Source organism: Hipposideros armiger, unplaced genomic scaffold, assembly GCF_001890085.2.
Source record: "Hipposideros armiger isolate ML-2016 unplaced genomic scaffold, ASM189008v1 scaffold_63, whole genome shotgun sequence".
Taxonomy (NCBI): Eukaryota; Metazoa; Chordata; class Mammalia; order Chiroptera; family Hipposideridae; genus Hipposideros; species Hipposideros armiger.
Window position 1 is genome coordinate 1,158,133 of NW_017731413.1, and position 25,064 is coordinate 1,183,196.

General features: G+C 37.8%; 1 protein-coding gene across 8 annotated transcripts in view; it reads left to right on the forward strand.

The window, feature by feature from the left end:
* Positions 1-25,064, forward strand: part of ANKS1B (ankyrin repeat and sterile alpha motif domain containing 1B) — a 985,090-nt gene that overhangs the window by 357,749 nt on the left and 602,277 nt on the right. For all 8 annotated transcript variants that reach the window (XM_019641719.1, XM_019641710.1, XM_019641706.1 and 5 more), the window contains one exon: positions 10,105-10,285. In XM_019641719.1, the coding sequence (XP_019497264.1) occupies positions 10,105-10,285 (181 nt within the window). The remainder of the gene's footprint in view (positions 1-10,104; positions 10,286-25,064) is intronic.

The following is a 25,064-nucleotide window of genomic DNA, read 5'->3' on the forward strand; positions in this document are numbered from 1 at the left end:
GAAAATATAAAGATTTTTATAAATTTCTGCCTTTCTTTTAATGAAACACCAACTGACTATAGGGTTTAGTATGTAGCAGAATTAGTTTCCATTTGTTCCTGTTTTCCATCTACTTGTATTTTCTTCAACACCCTTTAAAACAAGATTTTTTTTTGTTTTAAATCAATGCTGTCGATAGACTGAAAAGTAGGAAAATTGCTCATTGATATAAATATGAGAAATTCAACCTCTACCTGTATTTTATGTTACTTCTCTTTATTTCATCTGTAGTGTGGTGTCCTAGGGGGGAAAATGCAATTTAGAATTCCATAGAACTATGTTTCATTTCAGCTCTCCCATTTGTTAACTGTGAGACCATCTCTAAATCTCAAGTTCATTATAAAATGGAAATAGTAATAGCTACTTTTAATACCAACAATATAGGCTTAAGTAAGTTAAAGTGGTTTAATTCCCTTGTGGTAGTAATACATTTCTTTTCCTGTCTGTGTGTGTCCATAACCTATACAGCAGAGGAATGGTATTTTGCTTACTGGAAGATAAGTTTTACATCTTTAGAACAAGTCTTAATCACGTTAACGATTATATTTGTGGCCAAAAAAAAAAATGTACCCCATATTAAAGGGTTTTTTTTCCCTTTAACTGAAAAGGAAGAAATATAAATTGTTTTCAATTCGTATAACATCTGTAATAAAAAGTTGAGTAATATTTACCCCTAATGAGTTCTTTTCTGGACTCTCTCAGATCCCTCCCTTCTCTATACTGTTTTAAAAGTGATCATGATGAGAAATATAAGAATTCTCACTCAAGATGGTGAACTAGTTCCAACTGTTTACATCTTCTCCCTCTTGATGTGCAATTAAAATGGTAAAATAAATAAAATAATAAATCCATACAGTGATTAAAAGCAGAGAGTGGTATCATCAGAGGCATTTGGGAACTTCTGAAAGATAACACATGGTATTGTAGTAATAAATTTAACTAAGGAGGTAAAAGACCTATACTTGGAAAACTATAAGACACCGAAGAAAGAAATTGAAGAGTATACAAATAAATGGAAGCATATACCATGCTCATGGATAGAAAGAATTAACATCTTAAAATGCCCATACTACCCAAAGCAATCTATAGATTCAGTGCAATCCCTATCAACATGCCAATGTCATTTTTCACAGAACTAGAACAAATAATCCTAAAATTGATATGCAACCACAAAAGACCCCGAATAGCCACAGCAATCTTGAGAAAGAACAAATTTGGAGGTATCACACTACCTGATATCAAACTATACTACAAGGCTATAGTAATCAAAACAGCATGGTACTGGCATAAAAACAGACACATTGATCAATGAAACAGAATAGAAATAAACCCACACCTTTTAATCTATGATATGTAATCTATGACAAAGGAAGCAAGACTAAACAGTGGAGTAAAGACAGTCTATTCAATAAATGATGTTGGGAAAACTGGACAGATTCAAAAAAATGAAACTGGGCCACCTTCTTATACCATATACAAGAATAAACTCAAAATGGATTGAACACTTAAATGTGAAACCTGAAACCCTTAAACTCCTAGAAGAAAACATAGGCAGTAAACTCTCAAACATTGCTCTTAGTAATATTTTTTCTGATGTATCTCTTTGGGCAAAGGAAACAAAAGAAAAAAATAAACGAATGGGACTACATCAAAATAAAAACTTTTTGCACAGCAAAGGAAACCATCAACAAAATGAAGAGACAACCTACTAAATGGGAGAAGATATTTGCCATCTGATAAGGACTTAGTATCCAAAATTTATGAACAATCCATATGACTCAACACCAAAAAAAGAATCCAATTTAAAAACAGAGGACCTAAATAGACACTTCTCCAAAGAGGACATACAAATGACCGATAGACATATGAAAAGATGCTCAATGTCACTAATTATCAGAGAAATGCAAATAAAAACCACAATGAGATATCACCTCACACCTGTCAGAATGGCTGTCATCAATAAATCAACAAACAAGTGTTGGCGAGGTTGTGGAGAAAAACGAACCCTTGTGCACTGTTAGTGGGATTGCAAATTGGTGCAGCCACTATGGAAATGGTTTGGGGGTTCCTCAAAAAATTAAAAACAGAACTGTCTTAGAACCAGCACTTCCACTTCTGGGCGTTTTTCTGAAGAAATCCAAAGCACTAATTTGAAAAGATACATGCACCCCTATGTTCTCTGCAGTACTATTTACAATAACCAAGATATGGAAGCAATCTAAGTGCTGATCAATAGATGATTAGGTAAAAAAGATCTACATATATACAATGGAATATTACTCGGCCATAAAAAGGAATGGGACCTTACCATTTGTGACAACATGGATGGACCTAGAGGGTATTATGCTAAGTGAAATAAGTCAGACAGAGAAAGACAAATACCGTATGATCTCACTTACATGTGGAGTATAAAGAACAAAATAAATGAAGAAACAAAACAGAAATAGACTCATAGATACAGAGAACAAGCTGATGGTTGCCAGATGGGAGGGGGTTGTGGGACTGGGTGAAAAAGGTGAAGGGATTAAGAAGTACAAATTGGCAGTTACAAAATAGTCATGGGGATGTAAAGCAAAGCATAGGGAATATTGCCAGTAATATGGTAATAACTATGTATAGTGCCAGGTGGGTACTAGTAATCAGGGAATCACTTTGCAAATTATATAAATGTCTAACCACTATGCTGTACACCTGAAACTAATATAAAATAGTATTGAATGTCAATTGTAATTGAAAAGAATAATAAAAAGTAAAAATACCTCTCAACTAAAAACTACACTAATAACAAATGGTATTGGATTTAGACAGGGATTGGTCAGGGCAACTAAAGAACCTCAGCATCTTATACATGGAGCAGTTGACTTTGTTTTTCCTTCCAGATGGGAATAATTGTCTAAGCAAGGTAAAGAGTCTACTGAAGCAATTAGTGTGGGAATTGGGGCCGGAGAGAGAAATGGGGCAGTGTCCTAGGTAACCAAAAATGGTTAACCAAGAACATCAGATATTTGAGGATACCTAGCAACCAAAAAGAGAGGGACCAAGCTCAATGAACAAAGTAAATAACCCCTAAGAAAACAGAGTTAATGCAAGCAAAAGATTGTGCTCAGTATCCTCAGGAAGAGCTCAGAGGTTATTGAATTCATACAATTAAAAACAGTCTATTTTTAAAATGGAATGCTTAGAAAACAAGAAAAGTTTTTGAAAATTAAAAATGGATCATCAGACCTAAAGTCAAAATGAAATGCCTGAAAATGTTGTGTTTTATCTTATCTGTTCACTGATGTGTCCCCAGAGCCTAAAACAGTGTCTGACACATGGCTGATGGTCAAGAGTATTTTTTGTACAAATTAATGAAAGTGCTTTAGGACACCAAATTGTAGAATACCCCCGGAATATAAAACAAGAAGGATCAGAGATCCAATATCCATTTACTAGGAGCTCTATACATAGGAGGAGAAACCACAACAGTAATTGAGAGAGTGTGGTACTAGCACAGAAATAGACAAGTAGGTTGATGGGAATGTAGTAGAGCCCAAAAATATAAAGCCAGGCCATATGTGGAAATTTAGTGTATGATAAATTTGGAATTTCAAATTAGTGAAGATATTTTGGCATTGGGGCGATAGGGTATCATTCTGGGGAAAAATACTGAGAATTACATTTTTTTACTCTATACCAGCTACACAAAATAATCCACATTGATTAAAGTTCTAGAAGAAAATACTACTGGTCTAGCTTCCCATTTTTTACCAACCCATCTCCATTCCTGTTTTTGAAAGTATTTGAGAAGGCATCTAATTTATTATCACTGATTTGACAGGACATTGTTTTAATAGTGATATAATTTATCAATGGGCCAGTGTTGGTCAAGTCTGTCATCTCCATACTCCATGTCGCTCGCTAATTTTCTGACATTCAGCCATCTTCTCTGGGAACTCGTTTTGAACTTGGGTTTTGCATGAATAATTAAATACCACCATTGACTTTTGCTAGCACCACTTTTTCTTTGTTCTGACACCAGAGTATCCCTCTAGTCCTACTTGACATTTTATTAGGAGGTTGATGAGGTCCCTTTATAATTCAATTAAGTGAATTCAAATGATTTAAAATCCACTTAAATCCAAGTAAGTGGATTTTTAAAATGTTCATTAGTTTAAATAATTTGAAAATAACAAAGGAGGAAGCATAAAAGTATTTGAAACAATTTTAATCCAGAGAAAGTTTGGAAGTAAAAATACACATTACCTAGATCTCATCCAAGTCAGGAATTACCATATTTCCCCATGTATAAGACATTCCATGTATAAGGTGCACCTTAATTTTGGGGCCTGAAATTTGAAAAAAATGTATTACATAAAGTTATTGAACTCGTTTTATTCATCATAAAATTCATACAACTCCTCATCACTTGCGGGAAATGCAAATAAAAAAATCTACAACCACTGTATAAGATGCACCGTTTTTAGACGCCAAATTTTTCGAAAAAGAGTGTGTCTTATACACGGGGAAAAACGGTTGTGTTCTCATTTTACTCATATATGAATCATATCTATGTGGGTTGCAGAAACACCATGGGATTCTTACTGTTGCATCAGGATATATTATTTCATTTATATCTTTACAGACCATAAAGATATTCTTATAATAATAGGTTCTGATGAAGACAATCCAAAATTAGGGTAGGGAATGTATGCCATTCTGTATGTGAAACCAGGAAATTCACATATTAGTCCATTTAAGGTAATAACTTAAGATGGTGCTGGCTTCATGGATGTCGGAGCAGTGTAGCCTCAATGGACCCCACGCTCACAAGGGCCTCATGCTTGGGGGTTAATACTCTTGGGTAGCTATCTAAATTTCTTAATGATTTTTATCACTGTTTTGTAAGTGAAGTCTTGGGAAATGGAGCATGTGCTGGGGCTTGGAGCCTTGGCTCCTCTGTGGTTCCACCTCCCACCATTTCCCCACCTTACTAGGTGGTATTCTTGGCCACCTGGTCTCCCAACCCTCGTGCTCCCAACCAGCCCAGCAACTGCTGACACAGCAGTGAGACCTTGAGCATGACCAGGGTAGAGGGCTGTTGCACGGGCTAGGGTGGTGGGCAGAGGATGCCTGTGAGAGTCTGCTTTTATCCAGTGAATGTCCCTTTGCCCAAGGGAATGAGACATTAAGTAGCAAATAAAACCACCAGGACAGATCTAGAGAGAGACCACAGAATAAAAGGAAAACTTGGGTTTATTCCTGTTTTCAGAACAAAGGGGCCCACATTTTCATGTTGCACTGGTTGCAACAACTCTATGTAGCTGGCTCTGACTCTTTCACCGTCATTCATGGACCTGTTCAATTTCAGCTCCTCGGAGACATTATCTAATCACTCTATCACAGGAGTCAGCAACTTTTTCTGTAAAGGACCAGAGAATAAAATAGTTCAGACTTTGTGGGTCATGTGGTCTGTGTTGTAACTACTCAACCCTGCTGTGATAGCGTGAAAGCAGCCATAGACCATATATAAATGAATTAGCATATATACAGAGGGTGCAAAAAAAATGTATACACATTTTAAGAAAGGAAAACTGTATTAAAATTGTAATATTCAAAATTGCTCAAATATATTTGAGATAACAAAAGATGAATACAAATCATGTTTGACTTCTGCAATTATAAGAGGTGCTCAAAGTGGTTACCATCAGCGTCCAGACACTTCTGATTATGGCGAACTACTGCTTGAGCAACATTGATCAAAGTGTCCACTTGTATACATTTTTTTGGCACCCTCGGTATATTCCAATAAAACTTTATGAATACTGAAATTTGGGTTTCATATAATTTTCACCTGTCGCTAATATTATTTTTCCTTTGCCTTTTTTTTTTAACTATCAAAATATGTAAAAACCATTCTTAGTTTACAGGCTTCACAAAAGTAATCAGGAGGCTGGATTTGGCCAATGATCTGTGGTTTATTGACTCAGTTAAGTAAATATGTATGGAAGCGAGTCCTTTGGAAACTAGGGAGATAATGAATGCTGGCCCGCAGGCGAGGGAGATGTTTTAAAGGAGGAGCCACACTGAACACAAGTACAACTCATTTTACACATTAAAACTTGGTAAATTCCACTTGTAATTTCAAGGAATTTGTGACAACACTTTTTCTTTCTTATACTGGATGGCTTAGCAGGATTCCATCAGAATAGTTTGTTGTTGTTTTTTAAAGAATGTATTAAAATCAGAAATTAAGTGAATATTCCAGACCCAGCATTTACATCTCCGTTTTTAATATCACCACCATCTCTTTATTTTTTTTCTCTCTTTGCTATTATTTCATGTCTCCCTATAGATGTCTTTGTTTAATCCTGCATCCTTTGAGTTTTGTGGCACCATTCACTCTAGATTCAAACACATGACCCTTCCTTCTCATCTAAGCCCTTCTGCTAACTACTTATGTGATCTGAAATAAATCATGTAACCTTTCCAAGCCACTGCATTCTGCGCTAGTTAGGCTAGGTAGTGCCAGGAGCCATAATAGGCAAAACCAGAACCTCAGCCTCAGGGGTTGAACATAAAGGAGATTTATTTCAACTTTTCATTAAGTCCAGTGTGGGTTGGATAGCTCTCCTTCATCTAGCAACTACATCATCTGGAGAGTAATAGAGGGGTGGAGGAGAGCCACTTCTATTAATGGTTAGTTGGTCAGAATTAGTAACATGTCCCCAACCTAAATGCCCGTAAGGCTGGGCAATGAAAAGCCTATGCTCATGGTTTTGTTGGGCATTAAAACTAGGTGTAAAATGATCTCTTAGAACAAGGGTTGGCTGATGTTTTCTCTAAAGGAAAACACAATAAATATGTTAAGTGTTGGGCATAATATGGCCTCTGTCACAACTTCTCAACTCTGCCATTGTAATGTGAGAGCAGCCATGGACAATAAGGAAATGAATGAACGTAGCCATGTTCCAATAAAACTTTATTTTGAGAAACAGGAGGCAGGCCAGATTTGGGCCACAGGCCATAGTTTACTGATCCCTTTCTTAGAGCATAACTAACATAGAGTGATTCTCGTTTTTCTTCACCTCAGGTGCTCGGAGAGCTTGAGCAATGACTGTCCCCTCAATGTGCCTTAGCTGGCTAATAATAACCAATAGACAGTTCGGAAGGAGCAAATAAGAATGAGGTCAGATGATTACTGATCAATGGTTTCTTTCCTTTGAAATTTCCATGAGCCTGTCTCCCTTCCTCCAGATATTTTATTTGAAGCCATGCTATAGTGAGATGATAGCACTCTGCTCACGGAAAGAAGGGGAAATATCATGCAGATTTTCATCACCATGTTCTAAGCAGTTTATACTGAGTCCCGATAATATCTGGCATACATCGTATACTTCTGGTATAAGACCGTATATACATTTGTGTTGTCCACAAAATACTTATCTTCTGGCATCTACCCAAGTAAGAAATCTGAATCACCCTTTTCTCTTCCCTTAAAATCAACCTTCACATCCAATCAGATGCCAAGACCTAAAGAGCTAACCTCATTAGCATCTCTGAAAAACATCTGCCGTCTCCAACCCTATTGGCCCTGCTCTAACTTCAGGAACTTATCATGTCTTGGCTGGAATTCTATAAAATCTATCTAATTAGTCTTCTTTCCTCAAGTCTGGCCCTGACCATTCTCAGTCTCTAACATGCTAAAGTGAGTTGAGTAAAATGCAAAGCCAACTATGAAACACCCTTGCTTGGAAATCATTCAGTGGGTTCCTAAAATATTCAAGTTAAAGACCAAACTCCTTAACGTGGCATTTAGAGCTCTTTATGATTTGGCCTCTGCAACTTACAATATCTCACTCCCTGAACCCACCACTGCTTTCACAGACTGCACTATAAACATCCTGAAGTATTTGCCGTTTGTACTTTCCTTCTCCCCGCCCTCTTTTGTCTGCCTACCACCTCTGCTTCATCAAGATTCAACTCAGCCATCAATCACCTGCTAATGAAAGCTTTTCTTGAGTCCTTCCCTAGAGTACAGACCCACCATTGGACTCCCTTTATAGGCTGTGCCTCGACTTATCAGCCCCTTTCACTGTGCTTATACTGCACTGAAGCATGATCCTGGAGATGCTGTCTCTTCCTTCATGCACCATCCCTTCTCCACTATACAGTCTATTATCACCTGGAAAACAGAGACAATGTCTTCCTTACCTATTCCTATCATGGTGTTTACCATGCTATCTGCAATTTAGTCACTCAGCAAGTATTTGTAGAATGAATTAAATTGTAGCAAAAAATCACCTGTTTGCTTTCATCATTACATGACAAATGTGTTTTTAATGTAATTAAAACTTTGGGTGGTCAGGGTTCAGAAAGATGTATTTAAGAAACATTTGGAAGTAAAGGAGTCATATTCATTAGTTCGCTTGATCTTTAAAAAGTTTATGAGAAGGAACATTATATAAATTTGGTTGATGGCCTATATACAAAGTGAAACAAAAACACAATACAATACAATAGAACAAAACAAAGACGATGGACACACCTGTGTTTTCATTGAAGCCAGTGTCATATTTAATGACTTTTAATTGCTGTTATATAGTCCAGTGGAAAGAACATTGAATGTGAAATTGAAATTCAGTAGCCCCAAGGATAGGTATTTCAGGAGAAACCAAACCTGACATTGAACCCTGATCTTTTATACTTCAAAGGCAACTGAGTCCTATATGGGTACTAATTTGAATTCCATTACTGAGTTGATGTGTCATAATAATATGATAAATAACTGGCACTTTCTTGTATAACAATATTTATGCCTCTCAACCTCTTTTATAAAAAATATTTCAATGGTGAAAGAATAAAGTGTATTGTGATAGTTTGCACCCTTTATATAAAAAAAACCTAAAATATATACATTTTCAGTATCATTGTATGTTTTAGATTATAGACTAAATGATATCTACTTTAAAAACATGATGAGCTAGAAGACACAGGGTAACTTGAATATTATGCAGGAAAATAATCTGTAAAGTACTGAGATTAAATTAACAAGAATTTGAGGGCAATGGAAATGTTATTAAACCAACAGTTTATTGTACTTCGGGAAAAGTAGAGTACTATAAACTTTATTGTAAAGAGATTGCAGTTAACCTCTTGTTTATTATTATGAGATTGTTAATATTTAAGTAATATGAATGAGAAGAGTAAAAAGTAAAAATAGTTGGATTGATTCTTTAGAAATGTAAACAATTCTGAGAGCCAAAAAGATGGCAGTTTTTTTGAAGGACTATGTTAGAAGCTCTGCTAGGCAGGAAAATGAGTGAACATAATTAAAACTATGGATGAAAACCCCCCAAAACTGCTATATGGAATAATTTGTTACTGACACAGGGTATAGATTATATCTGCCAATACTTATGATTTAACTTTTATGTTTAAACTGAGTTTTCTTGCTGTTTGAGGATTAATTAAACTTCTTTAAAAAGAAAATCAAAATTTGTTACAAATACCAGCCAGATTCTTAGATCCTAGAAAATGTTCTGTACTACTTCACTTAAAATTCTGATGATAAAATTTCAGCATATGGTACTTGTGGACAATATCTAATGTCACCAATTTCCTGGACTATAAAAAGAATTAAAAAAAACGAAACTGGCTTAATAGTGCTTCAGTGTTGTAAGGGCCCTTTTATTATTAGATTCTATACCCTCAGGGTCTGGCAAATGCCAGATGTTTAATAAACGTTAGTTGAGTGAAAGTTGACTTAAAATTGCAACTTTCCAAATTGATCATTAGGAGACATTCTGTGCAATATATTTTTATAGTCTTCCAGGGAAATCTAACAAAAAGTCTAAATTATTTGATCAACTATGCCTTAATATTTTTTCATTAAACAATTTTTGTTCATTATTTAATTCATCAAGGAATTATTTAGTGTCTCTCTGTAAAGCACAGTTATATTTTAAGTATAAAAACCAGATAGTTTACCTGAAAAAAATCACCCCTTAGATTAAATTGATGGGGAGATGAGGCTGAAGATGAACATGATCATATTAATGCTGTCATCACGCTCATTTATTTTAGCCTAAACAACGAACATCTATTGTGTCTTCTCTGGATTTTCATCGAATGAATCACAACCAAGAATATTTTGAAATCAACACATCTACAGGGTGTTCAAGCTTTCCTTCCAGCCCTCCTGCTAGTCCACATACCTCTTCTGCGGGAATCACGGAAGTCAAGAATGAGGGAACCGGCCGAACAGGTAAGCAGTTCATTTTCATGCAGCTCTGTTTTTGAACTTTTAAGCTAAAGCCTTTATGAGTGAGAGGAATTCAGAGGAATCATTAAAACAAATTGCGCTGCATTCTTCTTTCACCTACATGTGTGGCATGTGGGGCATTATGATTTTTGTCAGTGTGGATATAATATTCTTTTCGACTATATTAATGGCCGTTTAGGTATTAGATAACAAAGTTGATGATTTAATGCTATTATGATAGTGAAATACCAGAGACCTAGAAATGCCCTCCTTCCACTGCTATTTACCCCTCTCCACACAGTGGTATCAATTCATCAATATGTGACTTTATTGACAGCTGCTCTGAGGCTAGAGAACCTGTTTGAAGGTTATCTGATAAGACTGAGCTGGATAGTGTGGTCTAGGTGGGCTGTCAAGCTGCTCAATCCAAGGTGAATTTAGAGAAGAGGAGCGTGGAGAAATAAGGCTGGGAGGAAGGGGAAGATTAGGGAAAGTAACCACACCCACTGGTAAAACAGATCTGGTTCCACCCAATCAGGTTTGCAACGCTTCCCTTCTTTGGGGTCAAGGAGCTCGTAACTGGTAAGAACAAAGGACAGAAATAGGGGATGTGGGACCTGAAGAATACCTTCTCTTTATATCTAATTTAAAGTAAATGAACTATTCAGCTACTTTTCTTCAAAGAGATGTAATTATGTAATTTTAAAATCCATTAAATATGATTAATATGAATTTTAGAATCATAAAATATTGTCTGTGTGGTGTTGCATGTAATCTTAGTTCAAAATGAGTGTGTGTATGACTATATGAGTGTATACACATGTACCTATTTAAGTGCTTTACTCTGACTCTACTTTTAAGAGCACCAATACAAACTTCAAAAATACAGCCAAATAATTATTTTCCCCTCAGGGAAAAAAAAAACAAACGTAAGATTTTTAGTCAAATGATTAATGGAAGTGGTGAGATTGACAGTCTGTGGAAGCTATAATCCAATCTTTCCATGGCAACCTGGTGATATTTATAAAATGTAAATCAAAGTATGCCATTATCATGTATAAAATGCTCAATGGCTTCTTGTTGAATTTAGACTAAAATCTAACTCCTCATCATGGCCGTGAATTTCAATATAGACTTCTGACTAGCTCTTTAATCTAACCTTCAGCAAACTCATCCTGGCTCACTGTGGCCTTCCTAGCTAGCGCTCTGTCCCTGGGGATTTGTACTTGGATTCCTGCTGCCTGGAACCTCGATCTTCAAATTCTGATGTGACTGAATGTCATGTGGATTTTGGCTCAAATGCACCTCCTCAGAGAGGCCTTCTCAGATCACCCTATCTTAAGTAGAACACTCACTATGATGATAATTATAATAACAAAGTTGTGCAAAGACCAATAATAACAGTAAGCAAATGCTTAAATATTTTAATATTTAATTTATACAATTTTAAATAATATATTGAATTTAATACCTTTAATATTAATAAGCAATAAGTATTTAAGCAAATACTTAACACTTTGCGTCATATACTGTTTTAGGCATATACTGTTTTAGGCATTTTATTCATAGTAACTCATTTAAACCTCGTAACTGTTATATGAATTAGGTATTATTATTTGTAGACAAGGAAGCACAGAAAGAAGATAAATAACTAAATAACAGCCCATAATACTAGAGCTGGGGATTCAGAGTTGGTGGTCGAGTTCATGTGCTTAACCACTTTTCAACATCGCTCTAGTTTCTTTTGTCAAATCATCATTTTTTTCCAGGGCTTATTTACCATGTAAAATTATATTGTTCACTTGTTTATTTATTTATTGTCTCTGGCTTTGGAATAAAACCAAAAGCTAAACTTTAACGGTCTAAATAGATTCGAATACCATGTTACTATGGTTTCCTAATATATAATATGTCACTTCCATGTTATACATAAAAAATGTTAGGGCAGACTGATATTTAGTAATAATGTGGAAGGACAATGCTGATTTGTTTTACATTAAAAAAGTAAAACTTTTAGTTGTACAAGTAAAACTTTTAAGGCAGGCATTTATCTACTTGAAAAAGTAGCATTTCATTATCTTACACAATGATGTTTTGCTATTCTTGGAATGTAAGAACCTCCATATGCTGGCACCACCCCCTCGTCTGTATTGAAAGAGAATGAACTCTGGGGTGAGTTCTGTCACTGATTGCCTAGATATTTTCCATCAAATCACTTAACTTCTCTGATTTCCAGTTTGCTTCTCCGAAAAAGGAAAATAACAGCGACTCTTTGGGAAGTTGTGGTAATAAGTGACCTTCTTTATGTGAATGCTTTTTGTAAACTATAAAAACTAATAACCTTCTTTAACATTATCATCATTATTGTTTAATATAATTACTTTTCTTTAATATTATTTGAAATCGTTAGTACTTTAGCTAGAAAGAGCTTACTATGGGTCTGTACTTAAAGTAGCTGATATTTTCTTGAATTAAAAGTATAATCTAAATTAACACATAAATCTGCCATTCATTTTAAAAATGATTGCATGCACAAAAACATTAATCTTGACAAAATGTCATTTAATAGAACAAAGACTAATAATAACACTTTAAATAAGTGACCCAAAGAATTTATTATAACAGAGGGCCATTTCAAAAGTAGCCTGAATTGTAATCAAAGCTTCCTATTTGGAAGACACTATATTATGTAATCCAAGTATCAATTTATGAATTACCAAAAAGGTGGTTAAAGGGGAAGGCCTTTGGGGTTGGATAGACTTGGGAATGTTATAAATGAGTTTGCATTTAACTAGAAAGCTCATTCTAGTATCAATATGTAATAGACAGAATGGAGATGAGGTCAAATTGGAGACGGGGAGAAACAGTGTCATAACCAGTGAAAACATGTAAATAGATTTGAGAGATACATGGAAAGAGTAATCAACACGTTATGACAGCTGATTGGATGTATGACGGTGAAGAAGAATAGTTCAAAGAAGGCTCTAAAGTTTCTGGTTTAATCAGATGAGTCAAATCAGAATGTTATTCCCTGAACTATGGAATATTTTTAAGTAAGAAGGAGGGAGGGGCAGCTAGATCATACAGGACCTCACAGGCCATTAAAAGGACTTTGACTTGTACTCACATGAAATAAAGAGCCAGTGAAGGTCTTTTGGAAGAAACGTGACATGATGCAGCTTCTATTTGATAACAATTACTCTGTTGTTCTGAGAATGGCCTGGAGAAGGGGAGTGAGAGTGGAAGCAGGAAGGGCAGTTAGAAAGAAGGCTATTCCACGTTGCAGTAAGAGGAGAGGCGAAGGCAGCTCAGCGCAAACATGAAATAATGGTGGCATAGAAAAATGGATAGATGCATTTTTTAAGGTAGGTGTAATAAAATTGCATGTTGGAGTGGATATCGTATATGAGGAAAAAAAGAAGAATTAAGGAAAACTGCCAGATCTTTTTTCTAAACAACTGTCAGAATGGATTTACTCTCATCTGACATGGGAGAGGTAGTCAGAAGAGCAGATTCGGTGAACAGGAAGAAACACCAGGAGTTAATTTTAAATTTGAGAGGCCTACTAAGTGTCCGAAAAGATGTATCAAGTAGGCAGCTGAAGGTCCAGTCGGAAGATACAAATGTGAACATCATCACTATATAGACAATATGGAGTGAGTGCAGATGGAGGACCAAAATCTGAGCTTGATGAGGGGATAAAAGGCAGTACCAGCAAAAGAAACTGAGAAGGAACAACCTGTGAGGACATCTTCTGGTGAATGCTGGTGAAATCTGAATTAGTATGAGAAAGTTATTAAGGAGGAGGAAGTGATAACTTTGTTAAATGTAGCTGGAAGTTGAGTAGGATGAGGACTGAGTTAGAGTTGACTAGCGGGTTTAACAATGTGAAGGTCACCGCTGACCTTGACAAGAGCCATTTGGTTGAAATTGATGGAGCAAAAACCCAACATAATGAGTTTAAGAGAGAATGGGAGGAGAAAACTTAGAGCAAATATAAACTACCTTTACAAAAATTTCGTCTAAGGAGAATTATAAAGTTACAATAAGGAGAAAGAGAGAATGAGCTCTGTGAACTGAGAGGAGAGATTGGGTTGAGACAGGAGCATGGGAAAAAGGCAAGATGTTTCCGGTGAGAGTACACATGCTGGGAAGGAATCCACGTGGTGAGAATCATCTGTGGAAGATCTGTTCTGATAGTTTTCATTTTCTCTATTAAGTAGAAAGCAGCAGCACCCATTGAGAACAAAGATGGCAGAGGAGATGTGGCAGTTTAGGAAAGCAAAAAACAATGAAAATTGTTTAGGATAAAGAGACAGTGAATGGACAAGGGAGGTATGTTGTAATTGCCTGGCAGCATTACAGGTCCATTTGAGGTTTATGTCCAGAAGCTTAACATTAGATTCTCCAATGTAGTTCTGTGATTTCCTTCAGCCCAGTTCATATGGGGGGAGGGGGCCATAGGTGCAGAATGAAGTTCAGAGAGCTGAATTTTACCTAGGTTGTGGTTTTGCCCATTGGGTATATTGAAGTGATTAAAGGGCAAGGAAATATGAATGCAAGAGAATGAGAGTAATGTTTTACCATATAATTTAAGATGGGGGAATAAGTGAAAGAGGATAACAAGGGAGCAAGTAACAGTGACAAATCAATAATATCATTAGATTGGAATTTCCTTTGGGGTCAAAGGATTCCTGGCATCAAGGTACTAAAGAACTAGGCTGGGATGATAGGAGATAGATTCAGAGAGGGGGATACACATGAGTCTAGGAACAATTATAATTATTGGTAATCACAGGGTTTTAAGACCATGGGAGTGAGCAGCTGAGTTAGCCTCTCCCCACACAAATTAGCCTTAAATACTGTAGTTAAATAAGTACAATATTTAGAAGAAATGTTTGATGTAAAGAACCACATTTATGTCTATATTGATCTCCATTCATAATATTTAAATTAATCTTTGCATTTTAACAAATTATGATCTAGATGAACTTCAGCTAAGGTTACCTCTTCTATGCTTTGTCTACTCTTCCCTGGCTGCCAAGGGCCCTGTGAGAGTGGCGTTCCATTCAGGGTCACGCCCTCACGGGGCTGTCTCTGATCTTGACCACCATTCATTTCCTTCTCATGTGAAACTTTTAAGTGACCTGAGAGGCTACCTGATAAAGTGTTACAGTCTATTTGGTACCTTAGTGGTTTCCAAGGTGTTCTTTTTCGTTAGGTAACATTTTTTTTTAATAGAGGTGGTGGAATTCTGGATCTATTTTAAAGGTAGAGGCAACATATTATTTGGATGGACTGGATGAAAGGGCATGAGAAAATGAAAGACACCAAAGGTGTAACTGAAGGATTTGGGGCCCTTTTGGCCTTTGGAAGGATGGATTTGATATTAATTGAGATGAAGAAGTTCAGTTTTGGACATTTAATGGAAACACTATTGGATATCCAGTAGATAAGCTAAAGAAGTAGCTGAGACAGTGCATTTTGTGTGTGTGTGTGTGTGTGTGTGTGTGTGTGTGTGTGTGTGTGTGTGAAGGGTGGAGGGGAATAGGACAGAGTGGGAGGAAGCTATGTGATAATTGTATGTTTCTCAAAAGTAAAGGTAACAGTTTTAAAAGAGAGACAGTGCCTTAACCCACAATGAGTGACCTATGAGTCTGAGCTCCTCAATGAAAATGTCCTGAACGGGTGTGTTGAGAATTACTGAAGGAAAAGAAACTGAGAATCACCAGTAACAGAAGATGCTTCCTCTTCATAGAAAGTTGATTCCAGAAAGCTCTATGTAGATGAAGAATTTTGTGGGCTAGCACCTTTGGGCACCTGCTAACAAAGTGAACTGCCCTGGGTAAATAATTATTCCCAGTTTAGTTAGTAGTTTCAAGCCATCACTTCCTACTGGAGAAAACCAATGGAAGTGAGGCAATCTAGACCAAGAGTGGTAGAAAAGTACTTCTTTCCAAATGGGAGAAATAACAAAAACAAAACTTTTAAGTGCTTAGTAGCAGAGAATGCTTTTCTGCAAGGGAGGAGAAACATTAGAGGACTAAAATTAGAACGGAGAAGGTAGCATGGACCTTGCGCGCTGCTCAGGGATTTGCAGAAAGGCAAACAAAGGCCTGCCTTTTAATTAGTTCACACAGACTGGAAATAGGCCTCCTGAAGCCGAGACAGTGTTATTCCAGCAGCCACTGGACACGGGTAACTGAGGGGAGCTTTGGCCTCCTGTCGGTGACGTGATCTTTAAACTCCAAGCTGGGATTCAGGGTGAGCTGACATGGAGGAAGTTAGGGGTTAGTGCCAATGATATGTAAGTATATCTTTGAGGTTTATTTTCCTTAAAAAAATATGCATTAAACAAATTATCTGAATTATTGATTGTTAAATTCAATACTTTAAGTTGACCAGGGTTTTAGGTAGCCAAAAGGAAAGCATTTTTATATCAAATGTAATATATATGTAATGGTAAAACTATATTCTTATCCCTTCTTGGTAAATCATGAAATGCCCCTTCTATACTTTTCCTGTTTCCCCCTCTGGTATCATGTGACTGTTCTTCCACACTTTTCTGTGCACACTTGCATCCCACAGAAGGCAAGATAAACAAAATATTCACTGCTTTTCAATACTTACAAATATCAGAATATCTTCAACAGTTAGACATCGGTTGGAGCAATGTGGTTTGGTTAGTGCAAACAGTCGCTTGGAATCTTCGTATTCTGAGTGAAATTAGTTGAAATAAGACTATTGGTCTATTTGGGCAGTGTAAAATAAATACGAGCATACTCAGTGTGTGATGTTTGAGAACGTGCGGTGCTGTGAGAATAGTGTGAGTGATCTCATGCAGGGGTCTGTGAAGCTTCCAGGTAAGACTTTATTTGTCCGAATATGGCCACAGTGAGGCCACAGAGGGAGTAAAAGACCAATGGTGCAGGACTGGGGAAGCTACGTTCAGAATTCTGGTATTTATCCTAAGACCAAAAGAGACCTAAGAGCAGTGAGAATTCACTGGCAGGTTTGTAAGCAGAGAAATTATATAATTTCATTTAACTGTCTGATGGCTTCTACTTTTTCTGTGAATGAAAGCCAACGTCTTCCTTGGAGAGTGACCAAGGAGGGCAGAGGTCAGACAATTATGGAGAGTGGGAAAAGTTTGAATTAGCATGTCATTAAACTCCTAACAAATGGTTAGTGTGTGGGGTCTGAGGTGAGCAGGGCAGAAGGGATAGCAGGAGGTGGGCATCCCTCCCAGTACACCTGTGGCCTGTGGGTGATGTTAGGCTGAGATCATTCCAGCCAGAGCCAGCTCTGTTTGGCCGACTCATTTCAGCTCGTCTCTCACTGGTAAATTGGACCCTCTCAATCTGCCACATCTGCCATCTGTCCACCCTGGCCCCTGCTGCAGTTCCTCCTCTCCTTGCCAAGCCGGCCTCATGGCTGCCTACTTGGCTTTCGGCCCAGATACCCCTGAGGCCTCCTTCTGGAGGCTGCAGGAACCCCTGGGTCTCATTCATAAGGAAATCACACAGGCCTCAGAAAAATGAATCCTCAAGATCCTGCCAGTCCACACCATGTAGAACTACCAAGTTTACTCAGAAGTGGCCACGGCCAGAAACTAGATGGGATTTGGAGCCCGGGTCCCTTTTTCCTTCTATTCTCCCATTGCCTGTGTATTACACAATAGCCTCTTCAGGCCAAAGTGCAGAAAGGAAAGTTCAGGACACACAGGCAGAGCTATTTCCCTGTCCTCCCGAATAAAGTTTCACAGAGGCTTGTCTGTCCTTCCTCTTTTGGGCATTAGGGCTCTAGCATAGATCTTGGGGAAGAGAGGTTTCCAGTGGAACTCAATATAAGAATGGAAATATATCAATATCTTCTTTGAAACATACCATCCCTTACAATGCTGAAAGCGACAAAGGAACAAGATAAACAAAGAAACAAAAACTCACAGACACAGACAACAGGTTAGTGGTTACCAGAGGGTAAGGGGGGAGGGGGCATGGTAGAAGAGGGAAAAGGGGGCTCAAATATATGGTGATGGAAGGAGAACTGACTCTGGGTGGTGAACACACAATGCAATATAGAGATGATGTATTATAGAAACCTATATAATTTTACTAACCAATGCCACCCCAGTAAATTTAATTTAAAATGAAGAAAAATACCATCCCTATTACATTGAGCCACTGCCACAGATGAGAAATACATGAACGTAACGCATGCTTCATTAATGTAGCTCCGTAAATGCTTAGTCACTGTGACCATTGTTACTATAGGTCTAGGCAGACAGCAGAGCCTAGACTCCCAGAATCCAGTCCGAATGCAGAGCAGCCGGATGCCAGGCGTCCAGCCAGGCAATCAGAACCTTCGATCCATAGAGTGGCTTAGGACAGGCAGGTGGACCTGCTGACAAGCGGGCCGGAATTTCCAATTGTTCTCTGCTCCAGTGTTGTGTGTCCTGGGGTGGGAGGGTGGCAGAGCCTGGGATCTGTGTCGCTGCTGGGGATGCCAGACTCCCACAAGTGCTAATCCATCAAATTACAGCACAGGCAAGAGAGGAGCTGTTTCAGGGAGTTTTTGTGTTGAAATCCTTTTTTTTTTTCCATTTAATCTTTTATTAACTCAATTTTCTCTTGCTTTTACCTTCTGTTAATTTGTGTGAAAATATAACTGCTTTGAATTTTCTTTGCGATTTAAATTCACTGCTGCATATATCTTCTCTCTAATTATCTTGTCTACTTTAGTTTGCTCCATAGTTTTTCTCCCCTGATTTTCTCTACCAGACTGCTTATATCTCTTGAAAAACCTCCCTATCACTTATATTTGTGTGATATATGTATGATCATTATAGCTAAATGTAAAATGGTAGAAGAAAATCTGAATATATATATATATATATATATATATATATATAAAGAGAGAGAGAGACAGAGACAGAGAGAATATGTATGTGCATGTGTGTGTGTGTGTGTGTGTGTGTGTATACACATGGTAAAACCTTGGATTGCAAGTACCTGGGTTTGTGAGTATTCTGCAAGACGAGCAAACATTTCTAATACATTTTAACATGGTAAATGAGCGATATCTTGCAATATGAGTAGTTTGTTTCTGGAACAAATTATGCTCGCAAACCAAGGTATTACTGTGCATATATATATATATATATGTGTGTGTGTGTGTGTGTGTGTGTGTGTATGTATGTATGTGTGTATATCTATATCTATATCTATCTATCTATATATATATATATTTTTTTTAATTGGGGGGGGAAAAGGCTTGGTGTTTCCAGGACTACGCTATGGAACAATCCCCTCTCTACTGTTAGTTGAAAACAGTTTCCAAAATGCTAGGCCTTTTTCTCTGTTCACATCTTCTATCTCTGCAGTCTTCTTTTGGGAGAACATGTTCCCCTCTTTTCTGTAGATCTGTCTCTGCTGGGCTGGTGCCCTGGCCCTTTAAATGCAGGCTCCTGCGAGTGTAGTGAGCCTCCTGTAGTGAGCCAGCCATGACAGAACTTGTTCCAGATATCCCCCACTTGACTTCCTTCCTACTTGATAAACCACTTGTTCTCTGCCTACCTGGCTCTAGGTTGTAGTGATTTCAACTCTTCTACTTGACTCTTGGCATCTGTGATAGGCAGAATTCTAAGATGGCCCCATGATTCACGCTCCCCTGTACCTACACCTTTGTATGGTGCCCTTGTGCCACCCCACCTTTGAGTGTGTGTGGGACCTGTAACTTGCTACTAGCCGATAGCAAAGGTGATGGGGGTATGACTCCCATAATTACGATACATTTTATGGCAAAGGTGAAGGAATTCTGAAGATCAGGTCTCTGATCATGTTTAGCAACATGCTGGCCTTGGAGAAGTAAACCACCAGGAGCGCCAGGGCTGCACCCCGGGGCTCACTCAAGGTCGCAGCCCTGGCTGACACCTGGAGTGCCAAATGGTGAGACCCCTCATTGAGGATCCAGTTAAGATATGCCCAGACTCCCGACTCATGTAAACTGAGAGATAATAGATGGATGTTGTGGTAAGCCACTAAGTTTATTGTGATTTGTTTTGCAGAGATAGGAAATGAATACAATGTCTCATATTCCCTTAATCTGACAGAAAGGGAGACTTTCTTCACCTGCTTTATCCTGGAGGAACCTCCCTGATCACACTAGTTAGCCCCTTGCTGTCATTGAGATTATAGACATGATTGAGAGTGAAGAATTGGGAAACTGCCTCCTTCACCCCACATCCCAAGCCCAGCTCAGTTAATGCACTTACACATATCCATCACACCAGTTTTTTCCAAAAGATTAGTTTTTATTTTAATAGGTACTACAGTAAATTGTGAAGCTAAAGCTCTAATAGTAAAATCCTAAGATAGAAACCGGAGGGCAGGAAACTATATCAGGGATCACACAGCCCTGAAATCCCTAAATGATTGATGCTCCCCAACGAGGCCTCCCTCCTCCAGGACTTGGCATTTTCTGAAAGAAAGCAGAGTTGATTTTTTTCAAGCAGATATCTGACCATGCCCCTCCAGTGTTTAACACCTTTTATGTCTTGTCTCTATCTGTATGGGAATGTCTAAATGCTTTAGCACGCCCAATGAAATCCTTAATTATCTGACTGTGACTTTTAATTTACTTTTACCCAAATACACCGTGTACCCCTAAGGACATTGTTCTTAGAGTTCATGGTTCTTGATTTAGAGTATGCTTCTGTCTGCTTGGCCTCCTTTCCCTCTAATTCACCTGGTAAACTTCAGTTCTGGTATGGAATGTAGCTAAGGATAATCTCCTTTGTGAAGCCTTGTCTAACTCCAACAATTCCTTCATCCGTGTGCCCCCTCAACACTCTTCACACACCTTTACTATTCATTATTTTATGTAAAAAAATATTTGTGTATGTGTCTGTAAGCTCTTTAAATACAGAGACCATTTCTCAGTTAATATGTATCCCCAGCACAGCACAGCAACTGACTTACAATGGATGCTCAATAAATGGTCAATGAGTGAATAACTGAATAAATATTTGCTTTGTTGGAATTCTGTCACCTACTGTGTGCTTCTTTCTACCTATACAATAAGGCCGTACCAGCTTTTCTCTTAACTGCATTGCTTCCTTCTAAGTCAAGGAGCCCATCTTTCATTGGTGATTTCATAAAATACCTCAGAGGCAAATGTCATTTTTAATGTAAATTTTTGTTACATAATTGATCTGATTTCACAGATGAAAAGATAGCAGTAATTTACAGTGGGAGGCTATTCAGTTTGTGTAGATAATTATAAAGTAGTTGACCTAGCATTGCCAGAATCATTCATATCACTCTAAAAAGCAATATATCTGCAGTGTGCACTAATTTCTAATTTCCTTCCCTTGTTTATTTTAGTGGACCAATATCTAAGTCTTAATTTAAAAAAATAACAGGAGAAACTCTAATGATCTCTGTTCTTTCACAAGGTCAAAGCAAGGCATATTATGACTTTTTTTTTTCTTTCCCAGAATTTCTTTTTTTTTAATTTTTTTTATTAGTTTCAGGTATACAAAGCAATGTAATAGTTAGACATTTAAACCCCTCATAAAGTGATAACCCAGCCCCAAGCTACTACCCCTCTGACATCTTATGTAGCTGTTACAATACCATCCACTATCTTCCCTATGTTGTACTCCGCATCCCGTGACTATATGTGTCTATATATTTAGTTATAGGTGACATTCAGTGTTATTCTAGTTCAGCTTCAGACGTATAGTACATTGGTCAGGCATCTTCTTTACCACTGCTTTTGCTAATTTCTGCATTAGCCAACTGTTAGGTTGAGAATGGTGTATTAGAGCCTGGAGGCTTGAAAATGTGTAGAAGGAACACCCTGACTGAATCCTAACCCCTCTGGCAAGCAGTTCACAGGACCTGGAGTGAACTCTCACTCCCACATGTATGCGTTTTCCATAGCATTGTTCTCCTTCCCTAGAAGAACTAATGGAGCATAGTAGGAAGACAAATATGCTGCAAAGAGTCAACATTTATTCCAGAGTGAAAGATGTAATTTTTGTATTATCCATTTTTTTTAATCTGAAACAAGTCTATTGTATATGTGTGTTCTTTCTATTAGGACAGATGTCTGTGTTCTCTTTATTACCTCAAATAATCAAGAGTTGACTATGTAAAGATAATGATAGATTTCAAAGTTCCTTCGGAAGGCACTTAGCACATGTGAAAGGAAGGATTATTACCTAAACAGATCTTTCAGTTCCTAATAATTAGCATTTTGACAAGCTGTTGTCTTAAATGAAGGATTTAGATCTTATATTACATAACTTCCAAGTATTTTTATATATTCTTTTCTTGATTTGAGTATCAAGACAGTACGATTCACTTTCATTTAAATGTAAAGGAAACCTTCAGCTCTATTTTAGTCTTCTAGTCCATTGGTGTGCTGTAGGCCATTATACTGCAACTAGGTTTTATTTCTACTATTAATTATAATCCTCTGGAACAGTATAACGCTACAATAAATAATATGTCAAGTTCTCTAGGCTAAGTAGCTTGCTATTTACTAACAATATATTTGTTCTCTTAAGTTGCCATAGAGAAAATTAAAGCTAGAATATCAAATTCAAAATAAACCTGAACCATTTCCCCATACTTCATATGTGACATATTCCCTTTCAGGCAATTATTAGCTGTTTTTTAAAATTCATCTTTAATATATTTATTTAAAATCGGAGGTTTGTTATTGGATAAGAGCTGTTCATTATACTGTCTTAGCAACTTCAAGCACATGAGCCATTGTGATTGAGCCCTTAATTACTGGTTGGCTATATATAAGTAATAAATAAAAATTAGTTATATTATCAAATTTATGAATAACATGAGTTAGAGAAGTTTTATTTATTCATTTAACAAATACTCACTTAGTACTTACAAAGTGCTAACGCCCCAGTGAGATACTGGACGTATAAGAATGTTAAGACACGGACGGTTCCTTCTCCAGAAAACTCTGTGGTAAGCAAATAATTAAAGCCCAATGTTATTACTTTAGAACAATATGAACTTAGACATGGGAGCATATAAATCCTCCTAGGAGAGTCAGAGATGGTTTCACCGAATAAGCAATACTTGTCCCATGACTCGAAGAATGTATCAAATGGATATTGAAGCAATATGGTGAGGAAGGAAAGGAATAGAGAAAGAGGTAGAGAAAGCAGAGCCTTTGGAACCAGAGACATTTGGACTTAAGTCCTTGTTTTGCCACTTACTGTGATATTTAGGTGCATGATAGCCTTTCAGAGACTTTTCTTATTTCTTTTGAGAGAATGTGGATGGCCACACCTAGCATAGAGCTTTGTGCCTGGTAGGCAATCAATCAATATTGTCCCTTCTCACCGATTTTGAGCCCCACAACCTTGTAGGTGAATAGGACTGATAGTATTATCCCCATTTTCAAGGTGAGGAAAGTAGGTTCACGGTGGTTAATGAAACTTGCTTAGGGCCCCACGACTAGTAAGTTAGTGGTGGAAGTAGGCCTAGAAGCTCCATCTTCTGACAAAGCTTTTCCCACTATGCTGCAACAAGGATTCCAGGCTCTTCCATGCATTGCATTATTTATTCAGCCAACAAATATTTCCTGAGCATCTACTAAGTGTCAGACATGTTATTGTTCAGAGATGATACAGTGGGGGAACAAATAGATCAAGTCTGCCCTCATTGAGCTGAGAGGCCTTAGAGAAGGCAGACTTTATATCAGCAATTTCCACATGTTCTAATAAGTGTTGTGCAAGGGCGCATCTAGGTGCTCTGGGGGCATGTGTGGCAAGAAGACTTACTCGAATCGAGGACATCTGGGACATCCTGTGACGGGAAGTAATATTTCCATAAAGACTTAAAGAGTGAGAAGGAGTTATCTGGACAGGGAGAAGATTTTTCTAAGCAGCAGGAGGTTTGGCAAAGAGGTAAGTGAGAACATGATATGTTCAAGGAACTGAAACTGGTCCAGGACAGCAGGATCAGGGAACATGAGTGAAGGAATGGCAAGAGGAGATCCTACAGAGAGTGGCAGAGACAAGGTTGTAGAGGGCTGTGCACGCCATCTTAAAGAGCCTGGATTTTATTCTAAGGGCAAAGGGTATGTAAAAAGCCAGACCAGAGGAGAATTGGGTCTGAAACCTGATTCATTCTTTGCTTGAGGGGAGGGTTACCTTTCTTACAAATATCTCAAAGGCTCCAACAGGCTTGCTGTGGCCCTAGTGAGAAACCGAGGCTCTAAGCAGTAGAATCACTGATTTGCATTTTGCCAAGTTCACTGCATCTGTGCTGTAGCTTCTCTTGGAGGGGAGGAGACAGTATAAGTGAGGCTTTGCATAAGTGAGTCAGTGGCGGCTTAGACCAGGGCTGTAGCTCTGCAGAAAACGAGAAGTAAGATATTTAAGATGTAGAATTTACAGGACTTACGATTGACTATGGATGCTAGAGGGGGGGCGGATGGGAGGAGACAGGATGTTCCTCGCTTTATGGGCTTGAGCAGAAAACCAAAGGAGCCTCGGGTATAATATCTAAGACTTTAATGTTGACAAAAAGCTACTGGAGTTATTCCATGATGGGAAGGTCAAAGTCAGCTGAAACAGAGGACACAGTAAAAGCATTTGGAAGTCCTCGGGGCCAGCAGGCATGACATTACATTTAAAGTAATCATTCCCTTTCCTCTTTCCCTTCCTTTCTCTCTTCTTCCCACCCCTCCCCTCCCCTCCCCTCCCCTCCCCTCCTTTCTCCTTCTCTCCAGATAATTTTTT